This window comes from Phodopus roborovskii, unplaced genomic scaffold (assembly GCF_943737965.1).
Source record: "Phodopus roborovskii unplaced genomic scaffold, PHOROB, whole genome shotgun sequence".
Taxonomy (NCBI): Eukaryota; Metazoa; Chordata; class Mammalia; order Rodentia; family Cricetidae; genus Phodopus; species Phodopus roborovskii.
Window position 1 is genome coordinate 7,146,143 of NW_026126639.1, and position 21,345 is coordinate 7,167,487.

General features: G+C 39.1%; 1 protein-coding gene across 1 annotated transcript in view; it reads right to left on the reverse strand.

Annotated features, from left to right (window-relative positions):
- Caprin2 (caprin family member 2) overlaps nt 1–21,345 on the reverse strand; it is a 43,456-nt gene that overhangs the window by 5,184 nt on the left and 16,927 nt on the right. The window contains exons 6-15 of the mRNA XM_051173327.1: nt 19,286–19,441; nt 18,220–18,263; nt 16,761–17,405; nt 14,379–14,501; nt 12,085–12,154; nt 10,801–10,865; nt 8,446–8,547; nt 6,237–6,371; nt 2,603–2,771; nt 444–629 (exon numbers count right to left, since the gene is read on the reverse strand). Coding sequence (XP_051029284.1) covers nt 444–629; nt 2,603–2,771; nt 6,237–6,371; nt 8,446–8,547; nt 10,801–10,865; nt 12,085–12,154; nt 14,379–14,501; nt 16,761–17,405; nt 18,220–18,263; nt 19,286–19,441 — 1,695 coding nt within the window. The remainder of the gene's footprint in view (nt 1–443; nt 630–2,602; nt 2,772–6,236; nt 6,372–8,445; nt 8,548–10,800; nt 10,866–12,084; nt 12,155–14,378; nt 14,502–16,760; nt 17,406–18,219; nt 18,264–19,285; nt 19,442–21,345) is intronic.

A 21,345-nucleotide genomic window follows, 5' to 3' on the forward strand; every position in this document is an offset into this window, starting at 1 on the left:
AAAAATAAAAATCCCCCTTGAAAACCAAGCTGATCAACCCCCTACTTCAGTAAAACCCTAGTATCAATCTGCTTTGCAGACAGCAAGTAAGGTCTGTTGCAGAAAACAGGTATATTAGAAATATTGGGGGACTGAAGAGATAACGCAGTGCTTAAGAACACTGGTTACTCTTGCAGAGGAACAGGGTTAAGACCCCAGCACCAAATGGCAGCTCACAACTGTCTACAACTCCAGTACCAGGAGATCTGAGAACCTCTTCTGGCATCTGCAGACACTGCACTTACATTCAGGGAAAACACTCATGAGTAAAAAATGTTTTGACATACTCTACTACCTAGTAGATAATTATAAATGGAAATGACAGAAAAAGTCAAAATTGAGTCCAGTATGAATCAGGAAAATATATACATTAAAATATTTCAGTACACTAGATTCAAACATACCTTTGTAGCCACCAGGAGACCGATATGGATTCATTAGTAACCTCCCTCCGCGTGTACATCCTCTTACAGACCCCCGACCACTGATGAGCGGCTGAGCAGGTCTGGGAAACATACTTGTGGGTGCTGGGTGAAAGGCAAGGTTACCATTGCTTACTTGGACAGTTCCATCAGGATGGTAACCTGCAGCTTCAGAGAAAACGATTTAAAGTCCAGGAATTAAATGGTAATAAAGTCCCCATATTATCAACATATATTAAAATACATACTGATACATATGGAACATACACACATATATAATATAACCTATATTTTCTCCCTTTAAAAACATATATAAGAAACAGAATATTACTCGGTTTATAAAGGAAGGAAATCTGGCACATGTCACAGTATGAATGAGCCTTGTAGGTATTATAGTAAACAACAAGAACAAAGCATATGATGCAAACTCACATGAGGTAGCCAGGGTAGTTAAATTCATACAGTAGAATGGTTGATTCCAGGTGCCAGTGGGAAATTAAAAGGAGTTAGCAATAAACAGATAGAGTTACAGCCAGTGAGTGATGGGATGATGGCTACTCAGCACCTTAGATGTAGTATCATAGAATTCTATGTGAAAAATATTTAAAATGACACCAGGTATGGTGATATATGCCTTTAAATCAGCACCTGGAAACAGAAGCAGGTGAATCTCTCTGGGTGTGAGATCATACTGGTCTATACAACAAGTTCCTGATCCACTAGAGCTACCTAATGAGACATCTCAAAAAAAAAGTTAAAATGATTACTTTTACTTTATATACAGTTTACTACAAATAAAAATATTAAGCTAAATAGCCTAGATCAAGGAGTAAGAGAAAATTAATCCTAAATTTGTTTTGGAAGGGAGGACAGGGTCTCATGTAGCCCAAACTGGTCTTGAGTTGTTATGTAGACAAGGATAACCATGAACTTCTTCTAATCTTGCTGTCTCCAACTCCCAAGTGCCAGGATTACAGGCATCTTCCATTATGCCTGGTTTACAAAAGTGCTAAAGATGAAATCTAGATCCACTTGTATGTTTGAGCTACATCCCCAGGCTATGAATCTTACTAGAAGTCAAAATTGAGAAGGCCTATAACCAAAGTATCTGTTATATAAAGTGCCCTATATTTCAGCAATATAGTAACAACAGAATGAGTCCCTCCACATCAAGATCTAGGATCTCTACTTAATACTCTTCATCACGGAAGAAGAAAGCACCCAGAGCCTTAGTTTATTTGCTCAGCACATTAAGGGCTGCAATACCAACACTACAAACCTATCAGTGCTTCTGTATTAAGAAGGAAGGTAAAAAATAAAGGAAATTTAAAGTTTTTTAAAAAGAAAGGTCATCTATGCTTTCATCACTCAAAACAGCTTCAAAAGATCAAAACTGTCCCCATTCTCTGAGCTAACGATACAATAACATTCAACATTATTTCCTCATATTGTTTTTATTTTCTGTAAGAGCCATCACCTGTACTTACATGGTAACACAATGTATACAAGTAGCTTAAAAATCTTCACCAGAGCAGCTGGAGTGCCCCCATCTATCTCAATCAGACTTCAAAATAAGAACCAAGAAATATAAAGCAGTCACTGAAGCTATACCTCTCCACAGTTCAAATCAGGGGGCAGGAGAGATGCTTCAACAGTTAAGAGCATTGCTGTTCTTTCAGAGGACTCCAGGACCAACATCAAGCAGCTCACAACTGCCTGGAATTTCAGCTCAAGGAGATCCTGTGCTCTCTTGCCATACACATGTGGTATACACACATACACATATAAATAAAACTAAATCTTTTAAAATAATAATTCAAGATACTGGAGAAATAACTGAACAGTTACGAGCACTAGTATCTCTCACAGAGACTCTGGGTCCCATTCCCAGCATTCATGTGACAGCTCACAATCATCCATTAACTCCAGTTCCAGAGACTCTGATGCCTTTTCTGACTTCTGAAAGTATCAGGACATGCAAGCAAAACATTCATAAACTTAAAAAAAATAAACCTTAAAAAGGGAGTTCTTTTGTTTTCTTTGTTAAAGTTCTAGGGTCAGGTGAGATGGCCACAGAGGGTAACTCCAGTAAAGTGTTGAGTTAGTATGCTCAACTTATACAGAATATTCAGAGGTCTTACCAGTCTCTGGAGGTTGGGCTGTCTGTTCTATGTGTATAGCTGGGAGCTGGCATTGGGTTATAGTCTGTGTACTTGTTGAAGTAAAATTTTGATTGTAGCCAGGTGAATAAGGAGATTCTTTTATTTCTTGTTCTTTCAGTGGAGGGAGAGGTGCATTAACATTAAACACCTTAAAAAAAAGAGAGAGAGAGAGAGCACACAAAACCACTGGGTATGGTTCAAAGGAAATGCCTCAATAATATCTGTACAACTCTTCCAGATTCTAAGGCACTGGATGGGCAGAGGATTTGAACAGACATTTCTACAAAGACAACAAACAACTAATAAGCACATGAAAGCCTGATCATCATTATTCATCAGGAAAATGCAACCAAAACCACTATGAGATACCACTTCATCCACCACTGACAAAATATAAAAAACAAGACTAAGCAAGGAGAAGAAACTGGAACCTCATTGCTGGGGGCGGGGGGTGGTAAAAATAGTACAAGCACTGAGGAAAACAGATGACAGCTCCTTATAAAGGTAAATACAAACCCGCCAGTTTCATGTCGAGGTATCCACCCAAAAGAAGTGGAAGGCTTGAGCAAATATGATAGGACCTTAGTAACATTATTCCTAACAATAAAATGTAAAAGAACCGGAGTAAAATGAGACACAAACTTTAAATATCATTCAGCCATAAAAAAGAATGAAAAGTGTACCACATATCCAAAAACATTATGGTTAAGTGAAACAAACTGGAAGGAGAGAGCCAACTCCATAAATTGTCCTCTGACCCCCACACGCATGCAGATGTGCACCCGCCCTGCACACGCTAATAAAGAAAACTGTTCTTTAAAAGAAACAGGTGGTTTCATTTCTACCCAAAATAAGTAACTCCGTAGAGGCACAACTGGAATAGAGGTTCAGAAAGGGGGAAAATACTGGGAATCACGATCTAATGAGTGTTATAGCTTGCTTTCTGCTACCATGGTAATACCCTGACCAATGTTTTATTTATAAAGGATTATATGGCTTACACTTCCAAGTTACTTGACAGCAGCCTGCTTGCTATTCCATCTTTCCCCAAGGAACTCAATCCACAGACAAGAAATATGGTAGAAACCATAGAGGAACGCTGTTGATGGCTCATTCTAGGCTCTTGCTAACCTAGTTTTCTTATACAGCTTAAGACCACCTGCCTAAGGAACACAGCACACACAGACACACAGACACACAGACACTCACAGACACACACACACACACACACACACACACACACACATGGAAGGAAGACAAACACAAGTCCACAGGCCATTTTGATTTAGATAATGCCTCGTCTGAGGTTCCCTCCTCCCTGGTGACTCTGAGTTGCGTCAAGGTAACAATAAACTAACCAGGCTGGGCATGGTATTGCATGCCTTTGACCTCAGAACTTGGGAGGTAGAGACATGTGCATCTCCACAACAAAACAAAAACCCTGTCTCAAAACAAGCAAAACATAGTGCCTAGCTGAATCTCTGTGAGTTCAAGATCAACCTAGTCTACATAGTGAGTTCCAGAACAGCCAGGATTACATAGTGAGCCCTTGTCTCCAAAACAAAACAAAACAAAACAAAACCTGGTATGTGCCTTAAAAAGAGCTTGAGAGAAGACTCAGCTTTAGGAGATGCTACTGTTCTTGTAGAGGTCTACAGTTACAGGGTGATCTAATGCCTTTGGCCTCTGAAGGCATCTGCACTCCTATGCACATACCCACATACAGATACATATATGACAAAAATAAAACTTTAAAAATAAACAGGGCCTTACCTCCTGCTAAATAAAATGAGTGAGAACCTGTTTGAACTGGGCAGGCTTCAAAGAGGCAGAACAGACAAAGAAAACCATCAACAAAGAGGCACTCTGACAGAATAACACAAGCCAAGCCCAGTAGACTAGTCTGACAGGTGAGGCAAGACTTCAATAGTTCAGATGAAGGATTCTATATCATCATGTGATAAACCACTATCTGCTTTTAATTAGGAAAAGAAAAACTAAATTTGAGAGGTAATATGAGGCTGCCAGGGAAAGAAGAAAAGCAAGGAGAAAAAGACCCTCAAACCATAGTCAGAATAGGAGGGTCCATGAATTCATGCTCCTGAGTTCAGCAGCCCTGCTCTGGGCCTGCTCTACACTGCTCACCCACTACCACTATCTCCATGGTCCAAGCATGAAACACCAACAGGAAAGGCACTTTCCGTTATATTGAATGGCTTTCTCCCTCTGAAAAATACACAAATCTAACTTTATATTATCTTTTTCTTTCTTTTTTTGAAGACTCTTTTTGTGTGAATGTGTGTGGCTGCTACCCACAAAGGCCAGAAGAGGATGTGGGATCCCCTGGAAGAGGAATTACAAACAGCTGTAAGCTACAATATGAGTCCCCTATAAGAGCAGCAAGTGCTCTTAACCATTGAGCCACCTCTGCAGGCTCTGCAATACTATCTTTTTTAAAAGTTTCCACTACAATTTGTAAAGGAATACACATTGAGAACACACACACACACACACACACACACACACACACACACACACACCTGAAACAAACCTAAACCTCTATGAACCAGAATGAGACTAAAACAAAATTAAACGAATGTTTCAAACAATGATAGAACCAACTCATATATGCATCCTCTTCAGGTTACTGAAGCTAGGACCCTCAATAATGCAGAATCAGTAATGATTTATATTGGTCATTACCAAAACAATACATTTACCACACACATATTCCTTTTGTGGGGAGGGAGTACTGGGGATCAACCACACACATTTTTACATGGGTCCTAAGTTTTGTCTATTAATTTTCAGAAAGGCAAGGCTCTGATAAAAAGTATTCCTTGAACAAATCACTCTTAAGGGTAGGCCCCATGCCCAGCAGTAGATGGCCAACATAAAACAAACTCAACAGCATCTTTGGAGGATCTCTGTCTCATGTTGTCATTTTTTTTTTTTTCTATCTTATGGGTCCTTTGCATATATACTAGGGCTTCTGGTTTGGGAGATTTTATGGGATACCTGTGTGTTCCAGCATGTGTGTCTCTGCATCTGTTATGTGTTTAGTGTGCTTTTTCTTTGGCTCTTTTTCTTGTTTGGTGTTTTGTCATATTCTGATTTTTTTTATTATTATTATTCCTTAGATGCCTGTTTGTTTTCTAAAGATAGGAGGGGACCTAACTGGGAAAGGAAATGGAAACCATAATCAGAATATATGGTATAAAAAAGTCTATTTTCTTTTTTTATTTTATTATTTATTTGATGTTTATGGATACTTTGTCTAACATGTACATCTGCATACCAGAAGATGGCATCAAACAGGTGTGAATTGCTATGAATGCTGGGAATTGAACTCAGGACCTTTGGAAGAACAGTGAGTGCTCTTAACCACTGAGCCATCTCTCCAGCCTAGCCCATCTGTTTTCAATAAAAGGGGGGGGGGACTTTCTTGAAAACTCTGCAAGATTTAACACTGTCACAAATATCATTTATTCCAGTAGACAAATGAAATCAGCAACAACCCAAATAAGAGCAATATGAAGGCAAACTTCATCCATTACCAAAGATAGGCGTGGGAGAAACCATGGCTCTTCTTCAAAAGCCCTTACATACTCACTGTCTGCATGGCTTGAAAGGGTACTGTGCTAATGGCTGCTGAAATTCCACCTGCAGGAGGTAACTGGAAGCCCTTTGACAAGGGGGGATCTGGAGGAGAAAGTGCAGGCGCTGGCTTGCTGGGGGAAACCGCCATCTGTGGAGGAGAAATGCAGCATCAGCCACACTTGCCATATGACAAGAGGTTAACTTACACTAAGCCCCAAGCTGGCAGAAGTCAGCAAGTTCTTTAGGATGACATGGGAACACAGGAATGCCCAGAGCAGCGTTTGCTTACAATTTTTAAATCTCGGCTGCTGAGGATGCACACTGGCATTTGCTTTTTGATTGTGTGCTGACAAAGTGAGTATCATACAAGGGGCTCACAACTTCCTACCAGCACCAAGCTCTCTGCAATCCCTGAATTGCTATTTCCCAACTAATAATCTACTGTTGCTCTGAATATAAGCAAAGATTGAGTTTAAGGAAAACTTGGGGCTAGTTAGTTCCTTAGTGTTAGTTCTCTATTTAAAAGATTAATAGATATCTAAGTCCACTGCCTAAAAAATAAAAGAACTCTGATATAATTTAATTAATCCTTACCTATACAGCCAAATTAATATGACATTAAACCCAATCCCAACAAGATTATAAAGAAGATCACTACAGGTCACTTAGTAAAAATCACTTTTTCCTTGTCATAAAGAAGCCACCTATCTTAATTTAGACCAAATGAGCACTATAACAACTAATCATCTATGCTTTCTTTACAGTCTGTAATGAATTCTCCTTTATTAATTCACCTCAAAACTCTAACCTAACAGTTATTGAACTGCCCCAAAGTTTATCCCATCCATGTCTATCTAGCTCAAGGATTTGCTCAAACATAATAGTTTCTCCCTGTAACCCTTGATGTTGTGGAACTCCCTTCCTAGACCAGGCTGGCTTCAAACTCAAGAGTTCGGCCTGCCTCCTGAGTGCTGGGATTAAAGGCATGGTCACCACTGCTGGCTTGTCAAAATGTTTTTGATAAGATGAGTCAGTGAGACTGTAACTCATTCCAACTCAGTGCTAATAACACTATAAAAAACAAATCTTCAGTTACATGAATATTTTTTCCTAATCCTACCTAAAGCTCCTCTCTCTCTCTCTTGCTCTCTCTCTCTCTCTCTGTTTTTGCTTTTCTCTTTTTTATATTAAAAATGTTATAAGAAAACCTAATACTTTGTTATTTTAAATATCTACTTTGTTTTTAAGTGTGTGTGTGTGTGTGTGTGTGTGTGTGTGTGTGTGTGTGTGTGTGACTATACCGGTGTTTGTGCATGTGAGTATAAGTGCCTATGGAAGCCAAATGCCTCAGATTCTCTATGGCTGGAGTCAGACGTAGTAGTGAGCTTCCTGATGTGAGTGCAGGGACTCAAGACTCAGGTCCTCTCCAAAATCAGTACATGTTCTTCCTTTTTCTTTTTTAATAATATAACTTTATTTTATGTGCACTGGTGTGAAGGTGTCAGGTCCCCTGGAACTCGAGCTACAGATGGCTGTGAGCTGCCGTCTGTGGAAAAGCAGTCAGTGTTCTTAACCACTGAGCCATCTCTCCAGCCCCTCAGTACATGTTCTTAATCAGTGAACCAACCACTCCCCCAGTCCTGTATGCTACTTATTAAAATAAATTAATAAAGTAACTAAGCTGAGCCATACTTTCTTGTAATCCCAACGCTTGAAAAGAGGAAGCAAAAGGATCAGGAATTCAAAATCAGCCTGAGCTACAGATCTTCTCAAAAAATAGTAATTGTGAGGCTGCAGAGATGGCTTGACATTGCTGCTCTTTGCAGAGGACCGGGTTCAATTCCTAGCACCTACATGGCAGTTCACAACCATCTTTAACTCCAGTTACAGGGATTTAATGTCCTCTTCTGGCTTCTCCGGGCACCAAGCACCATGTGGTGCACATATATACATACATAAAACAAAATTAATAAATCTTTAAAAACTTAAAAATAGTAATTCTAAAAATACATTTACTACATTAGTTAAGATGAACACTTTTAAATCTACATACATGGCAAAGCTAAAACAGTGACCTGTGTATGTTCTAGGACCACAACATCTACAGAATTAATATACATTAATAAATACAAACATCGTAATTCCAATCATGCCAGTAATTCATAAGCTCATTCTGCCATTCTTTGAGACAGCAAAGAAATTAAGACTGTGGGTCTCATTACCTCAGAAGTCTCTGAGGTCATAAATTCTGTTTCGGTTTCCAAAGAAGCGTGATCAGTAGTAACCAAGCAAGCATTTGAGCTACAAGTAACTGTGGAAGTCACCTAGACACAGAAAGAGAAAAAGCATTGTCAACACACGCTGAGTTCACTTCATATTTCCTGGATCCTGAACTCCCTGATATCCTTTTACTAGCACTCAGTGGTGCCAGGCAGTGTGTAAATGCATTACATAAATAGTAATTCACTTAATCCTAACAAACCTGTACAGTAAGCACAACTTTCCTCATTTTAGTGGTATCAAGAAGAAGCAAAAAACAGTTGGGCAGTGGTGATGCATGCCTTTAATCCCAGCACTCAGGAAGTAGCAGACTGATCTCTGGATCTGAGTTTGAGGCCAGCCTGGTCTACAGATTGAGTTCCAGGACAGCCAGAGCTACCCAAAGAAACCCTATCTTGAAAATAACAAAAAAGAAAAAGAAAAAGAAAAAAAGCAGAAAAGAAAGGTAAAGTAATCTGCCCAAGATTAGAATTCAGTTCAATAGTAGGACACTTGGATTTACAGGACTGTTCCAGTTACACTCCAGCCTGGATGACCAAGATTCCTGGCCCTGAAAATCTGGTGCCAGAACTGCAATGTGGCTGACATTTCACAGTGCAGCTGGCAAGCCAAGCGCACAGGGTTAATCACACTTCCGGTCTGAAGACTTTTCATGCCTCACGGAAACAGGCAGAAGCATAAAAACAATGAACAAGCTCTACAAGGATCAAAACAATATCAAAGTTCTAAGAGAAAATTAAGAGTTAGAAGCAGGTATTAAATAAACACTAGAAATAAGCACAGAAGGAACAATGGCTGTGACAAATTAACAATGAAACACCAAGAGCAGTTTGGAAGGAAACTACAGTACCAAAAGGTATTAGAATGCAAGAGAAACCTACGTAAAACAGTCTAGCAGTAGTGATGGCTAAGTGCTTGTGCATCAATCCTGCATCCCAATACTTCCTCGTGGTTCTCAGAAACTCCAGTAACATCACAGGTAAACCAGAAATCAATGAGTGTTAACTGAACATCAGAGTGGTAGAGTCAGGAGGATCAAGAGTTCAAAGTCATCCTCCTCAACTACACTATGAACTCCAAGTCAGCCTGAGTGCTGTTACACAGGACTTCGTCCCAAAAAAATAGACACAGGAGTGTGCACGTGCACAACCGCTCGCGCACAGACACACACAGACACACACAGACACACACACACACACACACACACACACACACACACACACACGACGAACACTTTCACACCAGAAAGAGTTTGATAGGTCAACCTGGTCTACCAGGCCAACCAGGACTACATAGTCATACCCTGTCTGTCTCACCACCACCCCCAAAGTGAGAGTTTAGGGGAATTTTTTTAATACTTTTAGAACATTTTATATACTGAACACACGATTTAGATCTAACCAAAATATTAGGTTTATGAGCTTGTTCTAAAACTATGCTTTTTTTCAGTACTTTGAATTAAAATAATAAGCCAACCCATCATAAGTGGGACTAGCTGTTGTTGAGCTGTACCTGTGTACAAGGGGATAAAAAAAACACAGATACTAAGCTAGTCTTCCTTTGTCCATTTAATAGTTAAGCTAAAAAGACATTGAAAGCCAGTGTCATGGAATATAACTATTACCTCAGGGATAGAAAATGAGACAGGAAGATCACAAGTTCAGGACCACCCTGGACTACAAAGCAAAACCCTGGCTCAAAACACAAACAAAATGTCAAATTTTATTTAAAGCTTCACTTAATGGTGTAGCAGAAGTAGCTCAGCGGCAGAGCATCTGCGTAGCACAGAAGCTAGATTCATTCAATGTCTAGCACCACATTGGGCAAATGTAGTTTTACTTAACAACAAAATTTTTACTATTAGTATTCATTTATAAGGTGCAATCACTCTTGCCTCTAAATTATCAGTTTCAGTAGAGAGTAGCCAGAAGTAGCTTTACATACTGGGGAGTAAACATGGTGTTTGAGACCAGTAGTTCTAAGCATAGGTACTCAGACTTACCTAGAGAGATTATTAAAAGCACAAATGATACTAGCATGCTAGCACAGTACAACATTCCAGTACTCCTAAGGCAGGAGGATTACACGTATATGCTACAGAGTGAGTTCAAGGCCAACATGGGCTATATTAAGAGAATTTGTCTCCAATAATAATAGTAATTCTCTCTCTCTCCTCTCTCTGTTCCTCTCTCTCTCTCTCTTCTAGTAGGTCTAAGATAAACCTACAAAATTTTTTTCAATTATTCTTGAAAAAAGTAAGAAGTCTTCCCCTTGAAGCAAATTAATCTAGAGGTTACCTGTAATGTCTCTTGAAGAAAATCACTTTGATTGGACAAATTTTGTTCTGCAGATACTGGAGAAACTAAATCAAACAAGGGGAGAGAAAAGTTAACGCATATCAACTTGACAGGACAAAGTTTACTCTTTGCAAAGTATCAGCAGGAAAAACAGGTTCTACTGCAACTTTGAAGAGAGTAGACTGGACACTAGTTAGAAACACTAATTCCATCTGTAGTGTATGGTGATGTAGTTTTTCATTCTTGTTTTTGTTTTTAACATTTTTATTATTACTTATTTATATGTACATGTGTGTATGTCTGTATATGGACATGTACCTGAAGTTAGGGCCATCCCCTGGAGCTGGAGTTACTAGCAGTTGTAAGCTGCCTGATGTGGGTGCTGGGAATTGAACTCGGGTCCTCTGCAAGAACAATACATGTTCTTAACCACTGAGCCATCTCTTCAGCCCCCATGGTGATGTTTTAAGGTTATATGGGTAAAAGCATTAAAGCTTCTAAAGTGAAAGAACTATGACTTTCAAAAAATTACTGAGGATAATTATCTGGAAGACAAAGACTAAGCCATTAGGAGTTGTCACCAACTGATAAATATAATATATAATCTTAATAGTAAGTCTTAGCTGGTCATCTGTTTGTTTAGATCTTCCCCCTGTGGTTATACATATTAATATACTTTTTACAATTACATAGTTTATGGTTTGGTTTCTCCCATTAATCAGTCAGTTCTGCTAACTGTTCTGTTTGTTCCACCCAGCACTACAGCATCAGTCTTTAGCTGGCGTTCAATGTTTATCACAGTTGGACTATATCTTGATCATGTCTTTCCTTACCTGAGAAAAATTAGCAGGGAGCCAGAGGCCTCACCTTTGAGGCATCACACCAGTTTTTGATTCAGGCTCCATCATTAGTTACCATGGTATTCACTGTTCTAAATATCAGGACCCAAAAGCCTCCACACTAGATTTATAGTTCAAAGGTCAAGCAGGTCCCAGTTAGAAATTACTCCAGAAAGGACATGGAAAATTGATAAAAGCAGCTATTAAGCATTTCTACTTGCCCATCAGAGGACTTTTCTCTGACAAATGTAAACACGTTACTGAAGTGTACTTATGTCCTAATGATAATTTATCCCAATACAACTCCACTGACTGATGGGTATAATTAGAATAAATTAGCAAACACTTAAGCTATATGGAGTGAATGATTCGTAAGAGAAATAGCTGTTAGCTATAAAGCTGTTTGTTTTAAGTCTTTAGAGTTATTATTCTCCTACGAGGTTACCTGGAGAAGCTGAAGGCAACTGTGATGATGGAATTGCACTTGAGGGTTTGTCAAAATCTAGAACAGATTCCTAAAGATAAGATTTTAAATAGTGAGAAGAAACACAGATTATTCATTTAAAGTGACTAAGTAGCTCACTGTATTAATCACAACTCTTACTACAGGTACAGACATTTAACTAATTCCTACCTTGTGGTTTTTGGTTTTTTGTTTGTTTTCATTTTTTTGAGACAGGGTTTTTCCATGTAACAGTCCTGGCTGTCCTGGAACTCTCTCTGTAGACCAAGCTGAACTCAAACTCATAGAGATCCACCTGTCTCTGCCTCCAGCATTCTGGGATTAGAGGCATGTGCCACCATTTCATGGCTTTTCTTTATGATGTTAACAAAATTATCTTAAACAAGAAATTAGCTGGGCAGTGGTGGAGCATGCCTTTAATCCCAGCATTTGGGAGGCTGAGGCAGGTGGATATCTGTGAGTTTGAGACCAGCCTGATCTACAAGAGCTAGTTCCAGGATAGGCTCCAAAGCTACAGAGAAACCCTGCCTCAAAGAAACAAAACAAAACAAAAGAAAAAATTAAAGAGTCAAAACTAAACCCCAAGGTTACTGTCAAACCTCATCATTGGGCCAAGAATTAAAACTAGAACATGATTCTAACATCCAACTTAGATATGCACTCCTGATATGAGTCGTATGCATAAAATGTTGGCCTTAGTCTAGTCTAGTTTGAAATTGAATTTTTATTATACCTAACAAATGAAAGGTCTATTTATTTTTATCTCAACCACATACTGGTTCATGCTGATAAAAATTCCCTTCTCATATCTGTGTATCAGGGTTCTCTCAAGAAAACCTCCCAGACTGTACTTAAGGAAAAACTTGCAGGAAACATCCTAGCTCTTAAATAGTTTATCTTCAAATTATCTTTCACTTTGCAGACTAGGGCTGGAAATTAAAGAAACTCACTGGAGTTATGCAGCTGGCAAGAAATAGGACTGGTATTTACACCCAGGCTGAATCCAAAGCTCAAGACCTATCTCCTTTATTTACATTTACTTTACTTGATTCATCAGGCCTCTGTAATAGGATGCTGTTCTGATATTCTCTAAGAGTCTATGCCACACTGTTTAACTGAACAGTCTTTCATAATGGATTGGTGACACAGGACTTTAATCTCAGCACCTGAGAGGCAGAGGCAAACTGATCTCTATGAATTCAATGTCAGCCTGTCTACATTGTGAGTACCAGGCTAGCAAGGCTACACAGTCAGACCCCATTTTAAAGTGAAAAAAGTCTTTTACACAATTATCATTTAACTGTTGATTTAACACAAGTTTCCAATCTTCTATAGCTTTGAAGGCAGATGATGAGTGTCTCATAATGTTTTAGTGGGACCTGAAAGACCAAGCAGCAAACAGATTCTCAGTCTTAGGGCAACTACCAATGGCACAGCAGCCCTAATACCTAAACTCATGACACTGTTTTGTTTTGTTCTTTGAGGCAGGGTTTCTCTGTGTAACAGCTCTGGCTGTCCTGGAATTCACTCTGTAGATCAGGCTGGCCTCAAACTCACTGAGATTTGCCTACCCCCGCCTCCCAAGTGCTGGGATTAAAGGGGCACACCACCACCACCTGGCTTAGTACTACTTGGTCAGAGAGAAGCCTTTTGCAGTGGGCAGAAGTCAATACAGAGACTCACAACTGGTCAAAGTGTTAAGAGTAACTGTTAAATGCTCAGCTCTAAATGGGGCACACATATCAACTCCTTCAAAGCTCAAGGAATAAATATCCCATAGGCAAGCACAGAAAGAATTTAAGACCCAGAAGAGTGGGAGGAGCGGTGTGAAGCACTGTGTTCTGGACATGAAAAAGCTCTTGCATTCATGAACTCACGGAAACTATGGTGACCTATAGGAATCCAAGCTAGTCAATATCCCAGGGAGGAGGAGATAAGGGATTTATGAGGATCTACACCTAGCTGAAGATCTATCAGCAGCTTAGGTGCTGGGGTGGAGGGAGGTTCATCATTTTTCTTGTGGCTGCTAGATTGCTTTTTGTCTGATAAACAGGTAAATGGTCCCACACTCACACACATGCTGGCAGTACTAACTACATGCTGTGGTTTATTTTCAAAAAGAGGATGAGAATATGAGGGTGGGACTGGGAAGTATTGGGAGCTACAAAAGACAACAGGAAGGGGGAATTTGAACTGGACAAGATTAAGATACAATATACATGTAAGAAACTGTCAAGGAAAATCCTAAAATCAAAATAAAACAAAACATCTCATACTTGCATAAAGTTACAAGTTCCTTGAATCTGGGTCATGAGGTCCTGCAGTTTTTCTTTCCTCAACAGAGGATCCTTTGGAAAGGCAGAGGAAGAGTCTATAGGCTGAGTCATGGACTTAGGCACCTAAAAGACAAACCCACAATGTGTGAGTGAGTCTCAGTCACACAGTTTACATCACTGTTACATCCTCAGAAATCAACAGAAATACTATTTTTCAGGTTTATCACAGTAAAATTTTTATATAAATCCATTTCCCGATTAATTTGTTTTCCCCTTTCAAAACAACTTTAATGAAAATCTTTTTTAAAAATTGAAGAATTTCTTTCTAAAAGGACACAGAATTAAGAGCCTTTCTTCAAAGTGTTTTATTGCCAGGAAATGGTGACCCATGCCTTTAATCACAGCACTTGAGAGGCAGAGGCAGGAGGATCTCTGTGAGTTAGAGGCAAGTCTGGTCTACAGAGTGTGTGCCAGGACAGCCAGGACTTTTCACAGAGAAACCCTGTCTCAAAAAACCAGAAAAAAAAAATAATAAAAATAAAAGTGTTTCATTATATAGTTATTAGTATTTGTTCTCGGTGATATGAAGCCACTGACTATGACACACACCAGTGTTTCTCATCAAGGTAAAATTTACTATTATCACATTAAATATGCATCCCATTTTTAAGATATGTGATTTCAGAATCATTAAAATATTTATAAACAATATATATCCATATGCAATACACACACATACACACAATAGTATTGAGGAAATACTTTATTGTATTTAATTTAAAAGAAAACTCTTGGAGGCTGCTGCTGTTTAGAAGCTCTCATGATAAATTAATTGATACACATTTTTAATTTACTATAACATTTACAGTTCTTGCTTTTTTTTTCTATTTTATCTTTATGTGTATGGGTGTTTTATCTCCGTGTGTGTGTGTGTGTGTGTGTGTGTGTGTGTGTGTGTGTGTGTACCATGTGTGTGCTTGGTACCTGCAGAGCTAAACAGCATCAGATAGGCAGAACTGGAATTACAGGTGTAGCTGTCATAAGGGTGCTAGGAATAAAACCATAGTCTCCTCTGGAAGAAGAGCTCTTAACCACTGAGCTATCTCTCCAGCCTTTAGGCATATTTTTATAGCTGAGATAAGCTGTTCATAGAGATGTAAGTGTTCTCTTAGTTACTGAAAGAGCCTAAAACTTCAACATAATGCTGCCTGTGCCATAAAAGCGAATTCAACATCCCTGGTTTTCAATATCATTTAACAAATAGCATGAGATCAATATTCTAGTATGGTAAAGGTTCAAATACCTAGTGGATTTGAAAATTAGGGGGAATTTGTGGGCTTTTTTGGATTTCTGGGGTTTTTGTTTGTTTGTTTTTTTAAGACAGACTCTCTATGTAGCACTAACTGGCATGAAACTTGCTATATGTAGATCAGGATGGCCTCAAATTCTCAAATTAAAGTTCTGTTGTCTCTTAGTACTTTATTGGGATATTAAAATGGGGTTTTTAATATGCATATCAAAAACAGCATCCATACAATTACTAGTATTTGTGTTATAAATTAATGAAGTATGGCTGTCAATCTTCTACAAGGGCAGGAATAAGATAAAACTATCAGTACTTGAAGAAAAGGAGAGAAAAAAAATATTAGCACTTGAAGAGAGAAAAACAAGGAAAAGAAAAAGAAAAAAGCCAGGAGTGGTGGCCCATGCCTCCAATTCCAGCACTTGGGAGGCAGAAGGAGGTGGATCTCTATAACTTTTAAAGTCAGACTGGTCTACATAATGAGTTCCAAGCCAGCCAGAGATGCATATTGAGATCTTGTCTCACAAGCAAAATTCAGGTGTGTTAGCGCACACCTTTGATCCCAATGTTCTGGAGGCAGGTGGATCTCTGTAAGTTTGAGGCCAGCGAGGTCTACAAAGCAAGTTCTAGAACAGCCAGGGCTGTTACACAGAGAAACCCTGTCTCAAAAAAGAAAAACAGAAAGAAAATTGTAAAAAAGGGAAATAACTCTAAAATTCTCTTTCTGGAAGGCAGCATTGAGAGGTAGTTTGTTTACTTATAAAATGCAACATTTTGCCCTCTCAAAAAAATTATTCTTCACACTATTAGATGACCAAAAACTTGATCAGAAAGTTCCTGGCTAAAAAAAGCAGGTAGCTAAAGGAGAACTACTAAGTTGGGGTGGAGAGCCTTAGAAGTTAAGTCTTTAGCAAGGTGGTGACATGTTTGCTTTACAAGCAATATTAAGTAATTTATAATTTAAGAACAAGCAATACTAGCCAAGATTACCCAAGGATCATATCACTCCTTACAAACCTCACATCCTGAGAGAAAGATTTATCATCAACAGGATGAGGCAGACATAGAAATCTACTCACATCTTTGGATTCTACATTTAACTTCCTGGACAGGAGCTGGTCATTTGGTAACAGGTCTGCTGAAGCTGCTCCCCAGGGCTTTAAAGAAATCTGTGACTGTGGTGCTAAAGAGTGTTTCGGGTTCTCAGCATTGTTTTCCCAGGACACTGGAGTCCCAGGCTCCATCGAATCCTGTTCTCCGCACAGAGCGGTCCAGGACCTGCTGCTGCTCTGGTCACTTTGCACAGAGACTGTCCAGGATCCAGGCGGTAGCTTCTTTGGGTTTTGTTCTTTCTGTGACTTAACTACCCATGGCTTTGGTGTCTCCTGTGTGTTCAGCACTTCTTGAGGGCTGCCCACTTTGGGTTTAGGGGTTTCTGGCTTCCACTGACTGACAGGTGTCACAGAAATCTGCTGCTTCTGCTCTTCCTGCAGTGTTGGCCTGAGATAGCCCTGATCTAAGGAAACCACAGGCTTTGATACCTCCTGAGACTTGACACAAGACTCCAAGGACTCCTGTTTCTTCTCTTGACCATCTGGTTCAGGATGCATATTCCAGCATTTGAGGAGATTTGGTTTTCTAGCATAATCTGCTTCCCAAGATCGTTCCTCTCTTTCTTGTTTTCTCGAGTAATTTACTTCTGTCATATAGCGTCTGTTAAGAAACTAAGCCAGAGAAATACACAATGTGCTTCAGGCTTAAAACACAGGGACTTTCGATGTAATGTTCAACTCTATTAATATTCCTATGTCTGTCTGTCTGACATGAAACTCTTATCCTCACCCTATTTGAAGAAACTGGATGATTTCTATATTTACTCTTCTCAATTAACAGGAATGTAAACTTTGACATTTCAAAAGTAGAAATCTATGACCCATTTAAGACTAGAAGAAACTACATACACATTATAGTACTACAATCACTTCGAATAGTCCCTTTGCCAAAGCAAGTTTGTCTTTGCCAGACTGAGGGTCCTTCCACACACCTGTCACTGTCCTTTAAGTCACAGCTAGGATAGTTCAATTACTGAAAGTTATACTGTTTAGTTAAATGTCTCCTCAGTTCCCAGGTTTTTCTCTATTTCTCTCACATATCTATTATATTGTGAATCTGTTTCTACAATTCTTTTCAGGTTCCACAAATATCAATGCCACTTAAAAAGAGTAAACACTCTCTTCTGCTACCAATGTAAATCTGGTAACAAATCCTACACATCCTTAAAGTCAAATGTAAGGGTTTAAAACAGCAATAGCTAATGCTAAAGAAGTTACTGTGCATCAGAATAGCCCCTTTGGCCCTCACAGTAACACCAGATATGATGATCCCAGGCTTCACTACATAGATGAGAACAAGGATCCAGCCAGGTACTAAACCAATAAGCTGCAAGGCTTATTCTGTCTGCCCCAGCCTGGGACTCTAAATCCACAGTAACAGATGAAAACTTAAACAACTTCAGCAAAGGACCTGATCACTTCTCACCTCCTGTGGTTGTATCTCAGGCTGCACAAATTGCACAGGAGACTCTGAGAAGATAAAAAGAATTATAAATAAATACAAACTCTAAGTTTTTAGCCTGTTATAACTATAATGCACGCTAGCAATGAATGTCAAAGGACTCAGAATAATTAATACAATTAAATATATTCAAAGCAGGACTATTCCAGCTATTGTCTATTGGTCAGGAGCACGTGGGAGGCCTGGGGCTTGTAGCTCAGCAGTTGCATAGCATGCACAGGGCCTGAGGTTTGATCCCTAGCACAAAAAGGAAAGGAAAAAAGAGAACGGGCCCTAAGGATAATCATAATTGAAGCTGGTAGGTATTTCAAGGTTCTTTTTGGTTTATCTGCCTCCTGAGTGCTAGAATTAAAGGTGTATACCAACACAACTTGGTTTTAAGATTTTATTCCTAAGTAAAATAAAATTATCTCCTTCTACCCACAAATAGGTTTTCTAAACCTACGCTTACCTTATAACAAATAAAAATATCCATTCATATAGAATCCAACAAACTAAGTCATTTCAAAACGATGGTCATACAATGCCGTAAGAATGCAACCTCTATAACGGAATTCATGTCATGAAAGCAGAAGGTCACCACCAAGAGGGAGTGCAAGTGTTATTAGGAACAAAGTACTGTATGTTTGGATATGAAAATGTCATAGTATAACCCACTTTTTTTCATGCTAAGCAAAAATTTAAAAACAAACAAAGCAGGAGTCCTGGTACAAACCTATTAATTTCATCACTCGGAAGGTAGAGGAAGGACAATCATCCAAATTCAAGACCAGCCTACTGTACACAGTAAGTCCAGCCAACAGGCTACATAGTTTATGCCCTGTCTCAAAATAAAATAAAAAGTAGCAAGCTAAAGAACTTCAAAGATGGCTGGGTGGCAGAGGCCTACGCCTTTAATCCCATCACTAGGGAGGCAGAGGCAAGTGGACATCTGTGAGTTCAAGGCCAGTCTGGTCTACAATGGGAGATCCAGGAGAGACTCCAAAGGTCTGGGGGGGGGGGGAACAGAACTTCAAAGATCACAACAAACCTGACTCTTTGATAGATTCAGTCTTCAGTAATTGTTTCTTCTTTCCTGATTGCATGAGCATTTCTTCCTCTTTTTCCTTAGAGTTTTTGAGAACTGAGACATTTTCAAAATAACCTGAGTTCAGCAGCTTAGACAGCAGATCTTTCACATGTTTGTCTAAGAAAGAGTGATTAAGACTTAGCATATAACCTGAGTCCATTGACAATTATGGAGAATAAGAACCTCAGTGCTACCCTGTCAACCATCACAAGAGTGGATGGGGGGATGCCACACATGCAATTGTCTGTGCCAGGAAAACAAGACTAATTCATCTTTACACACTTCATACTGAGTCAATACAAACAGTAAAGATGAGACTAGATATTTAACAAATTACTTAAGCTTCTTTGGTTCTCTATTTTTACCATTTAAAAAATGACTAAAAAATCACAGAACCTAATCAAAGAGTATGGCAAGGCACATATTCCATCTGCCTCCAAGATATTACAACCAATAGGAAACCTTATCTTGGACATTGTTCCCTTTGGTTGGCTATATGGTAACCAGGTCTCACTAAATGTCAGCCCAGACAGTCTAAAACTGGTTATTCTCCTGCCTTAGACAACCCAATCCCCTAGGGGCTGGGATTACAGGCTTGAGCCACCAGAACTGGCTTAGGTTTTTTTGTTGTTGTTGGGGTTTTTGTTGTTTTGTTTATTTTTGGGTTTTTGTTTTAAGTTTGTTTTTTTTTTGTTGTTGTTGTTGTTGTTGTTGTTTGGTTTTTGTTTGGTTGGTTTTTTGGGTTTTTTTGGGTTTTTTTTGTTTTTGTTTTTGTTTTTTTGACACAGGGTTTCTCTGTAGTTTTGGAGGCTGCCCTGGAACTCACTCTGTAGATCAGGCTAGCCTCGAACTCACAGAGATCCTCCAGCTTCTGTGTGCTTAGATTAAATGTGTGCTCCACAACCACCTGGTGGGATTCTCTTTTTAATCAGCCTCTTTTTTTTTTCTTTTAAATAACATCTCACTTTATAGCCCAAGCTAGCCTGGATTCACAGCAATTCTCCTGCCTCGGTCTCCTGAATTCTCAGACTACAGGTATGTACCACCATGGCTATATTTTAGTCGTCTTCTTTGAGTTATTACTTATAAACAAAAATTTTCTTCTCCTACAAATAGCTTTAACAGATACAAAACCATGCTACCACCAACAGAACCACAATTTTAAAGCATTTTTAGCACCCACCAAATCCATCAAGGACTTTGAATTGGTCCCCTCCCCTGGCAACTTAGTGACCTTTTCTCGAATTGTACATGAATGAAGTCACACAATATATATTTTCATGCATTGTCTGACTTCTTTTATGAAGCACAATTACTTTGAGATTCATCCATGCTCTTAGATGTATTAATCGGGTTTTTTTGTTGTTGTTGTTGCTGTTTGTTTGGGTTTTTGGTTTGTTTGTTTTTTTCTCTAAAATAAGCTCTCACTATACGCTCTATCTAGCTTAGAACTTGCTGTGTAGAGCAGTCTGTCCTCAAACTGGTAATGATCCTGCTGTGTCTGCCTCCTAAGAGATTACAGGCATGAACCACTAGACCCAGCCTTACCTAATTGCTAAAATTCTACTCAATGAAAATATCCTATTTTGTATATCAATTTACTTACTTCTGTACATCTACACTGACTCTAACTCTGCTATGAATAGAGAATAAACACTGTATACAGGAACTTATGTGAGCACTTGTTTTCATTTCTGTTTGGTTCTATTTGGCTACACAATAAGTATACACTTAATTTTATGAGGAAGTGCCAAACTCTTTTCCAAACCACTTCTTCCTTTGTCTTTTGTTGCTGTTGTTGTTTTCAAGACAGGATTTGCCATGCTGTTTAGGCTGGCCTTGAATTCTTGTGCTCAAACTCCCTTCTGACCTCACCTCCTGACTGACTGGGACCAGCGTGCATTCTACCATGCCTGAATGAAATTTATAAATGGCTTACTTTTCTGAAGGTATATGTGCTTGTGTGTGGTTGCCATGTGCACATGCCTGTGGAGGCTATTGGTCAGTATCAGGAGTCTTCA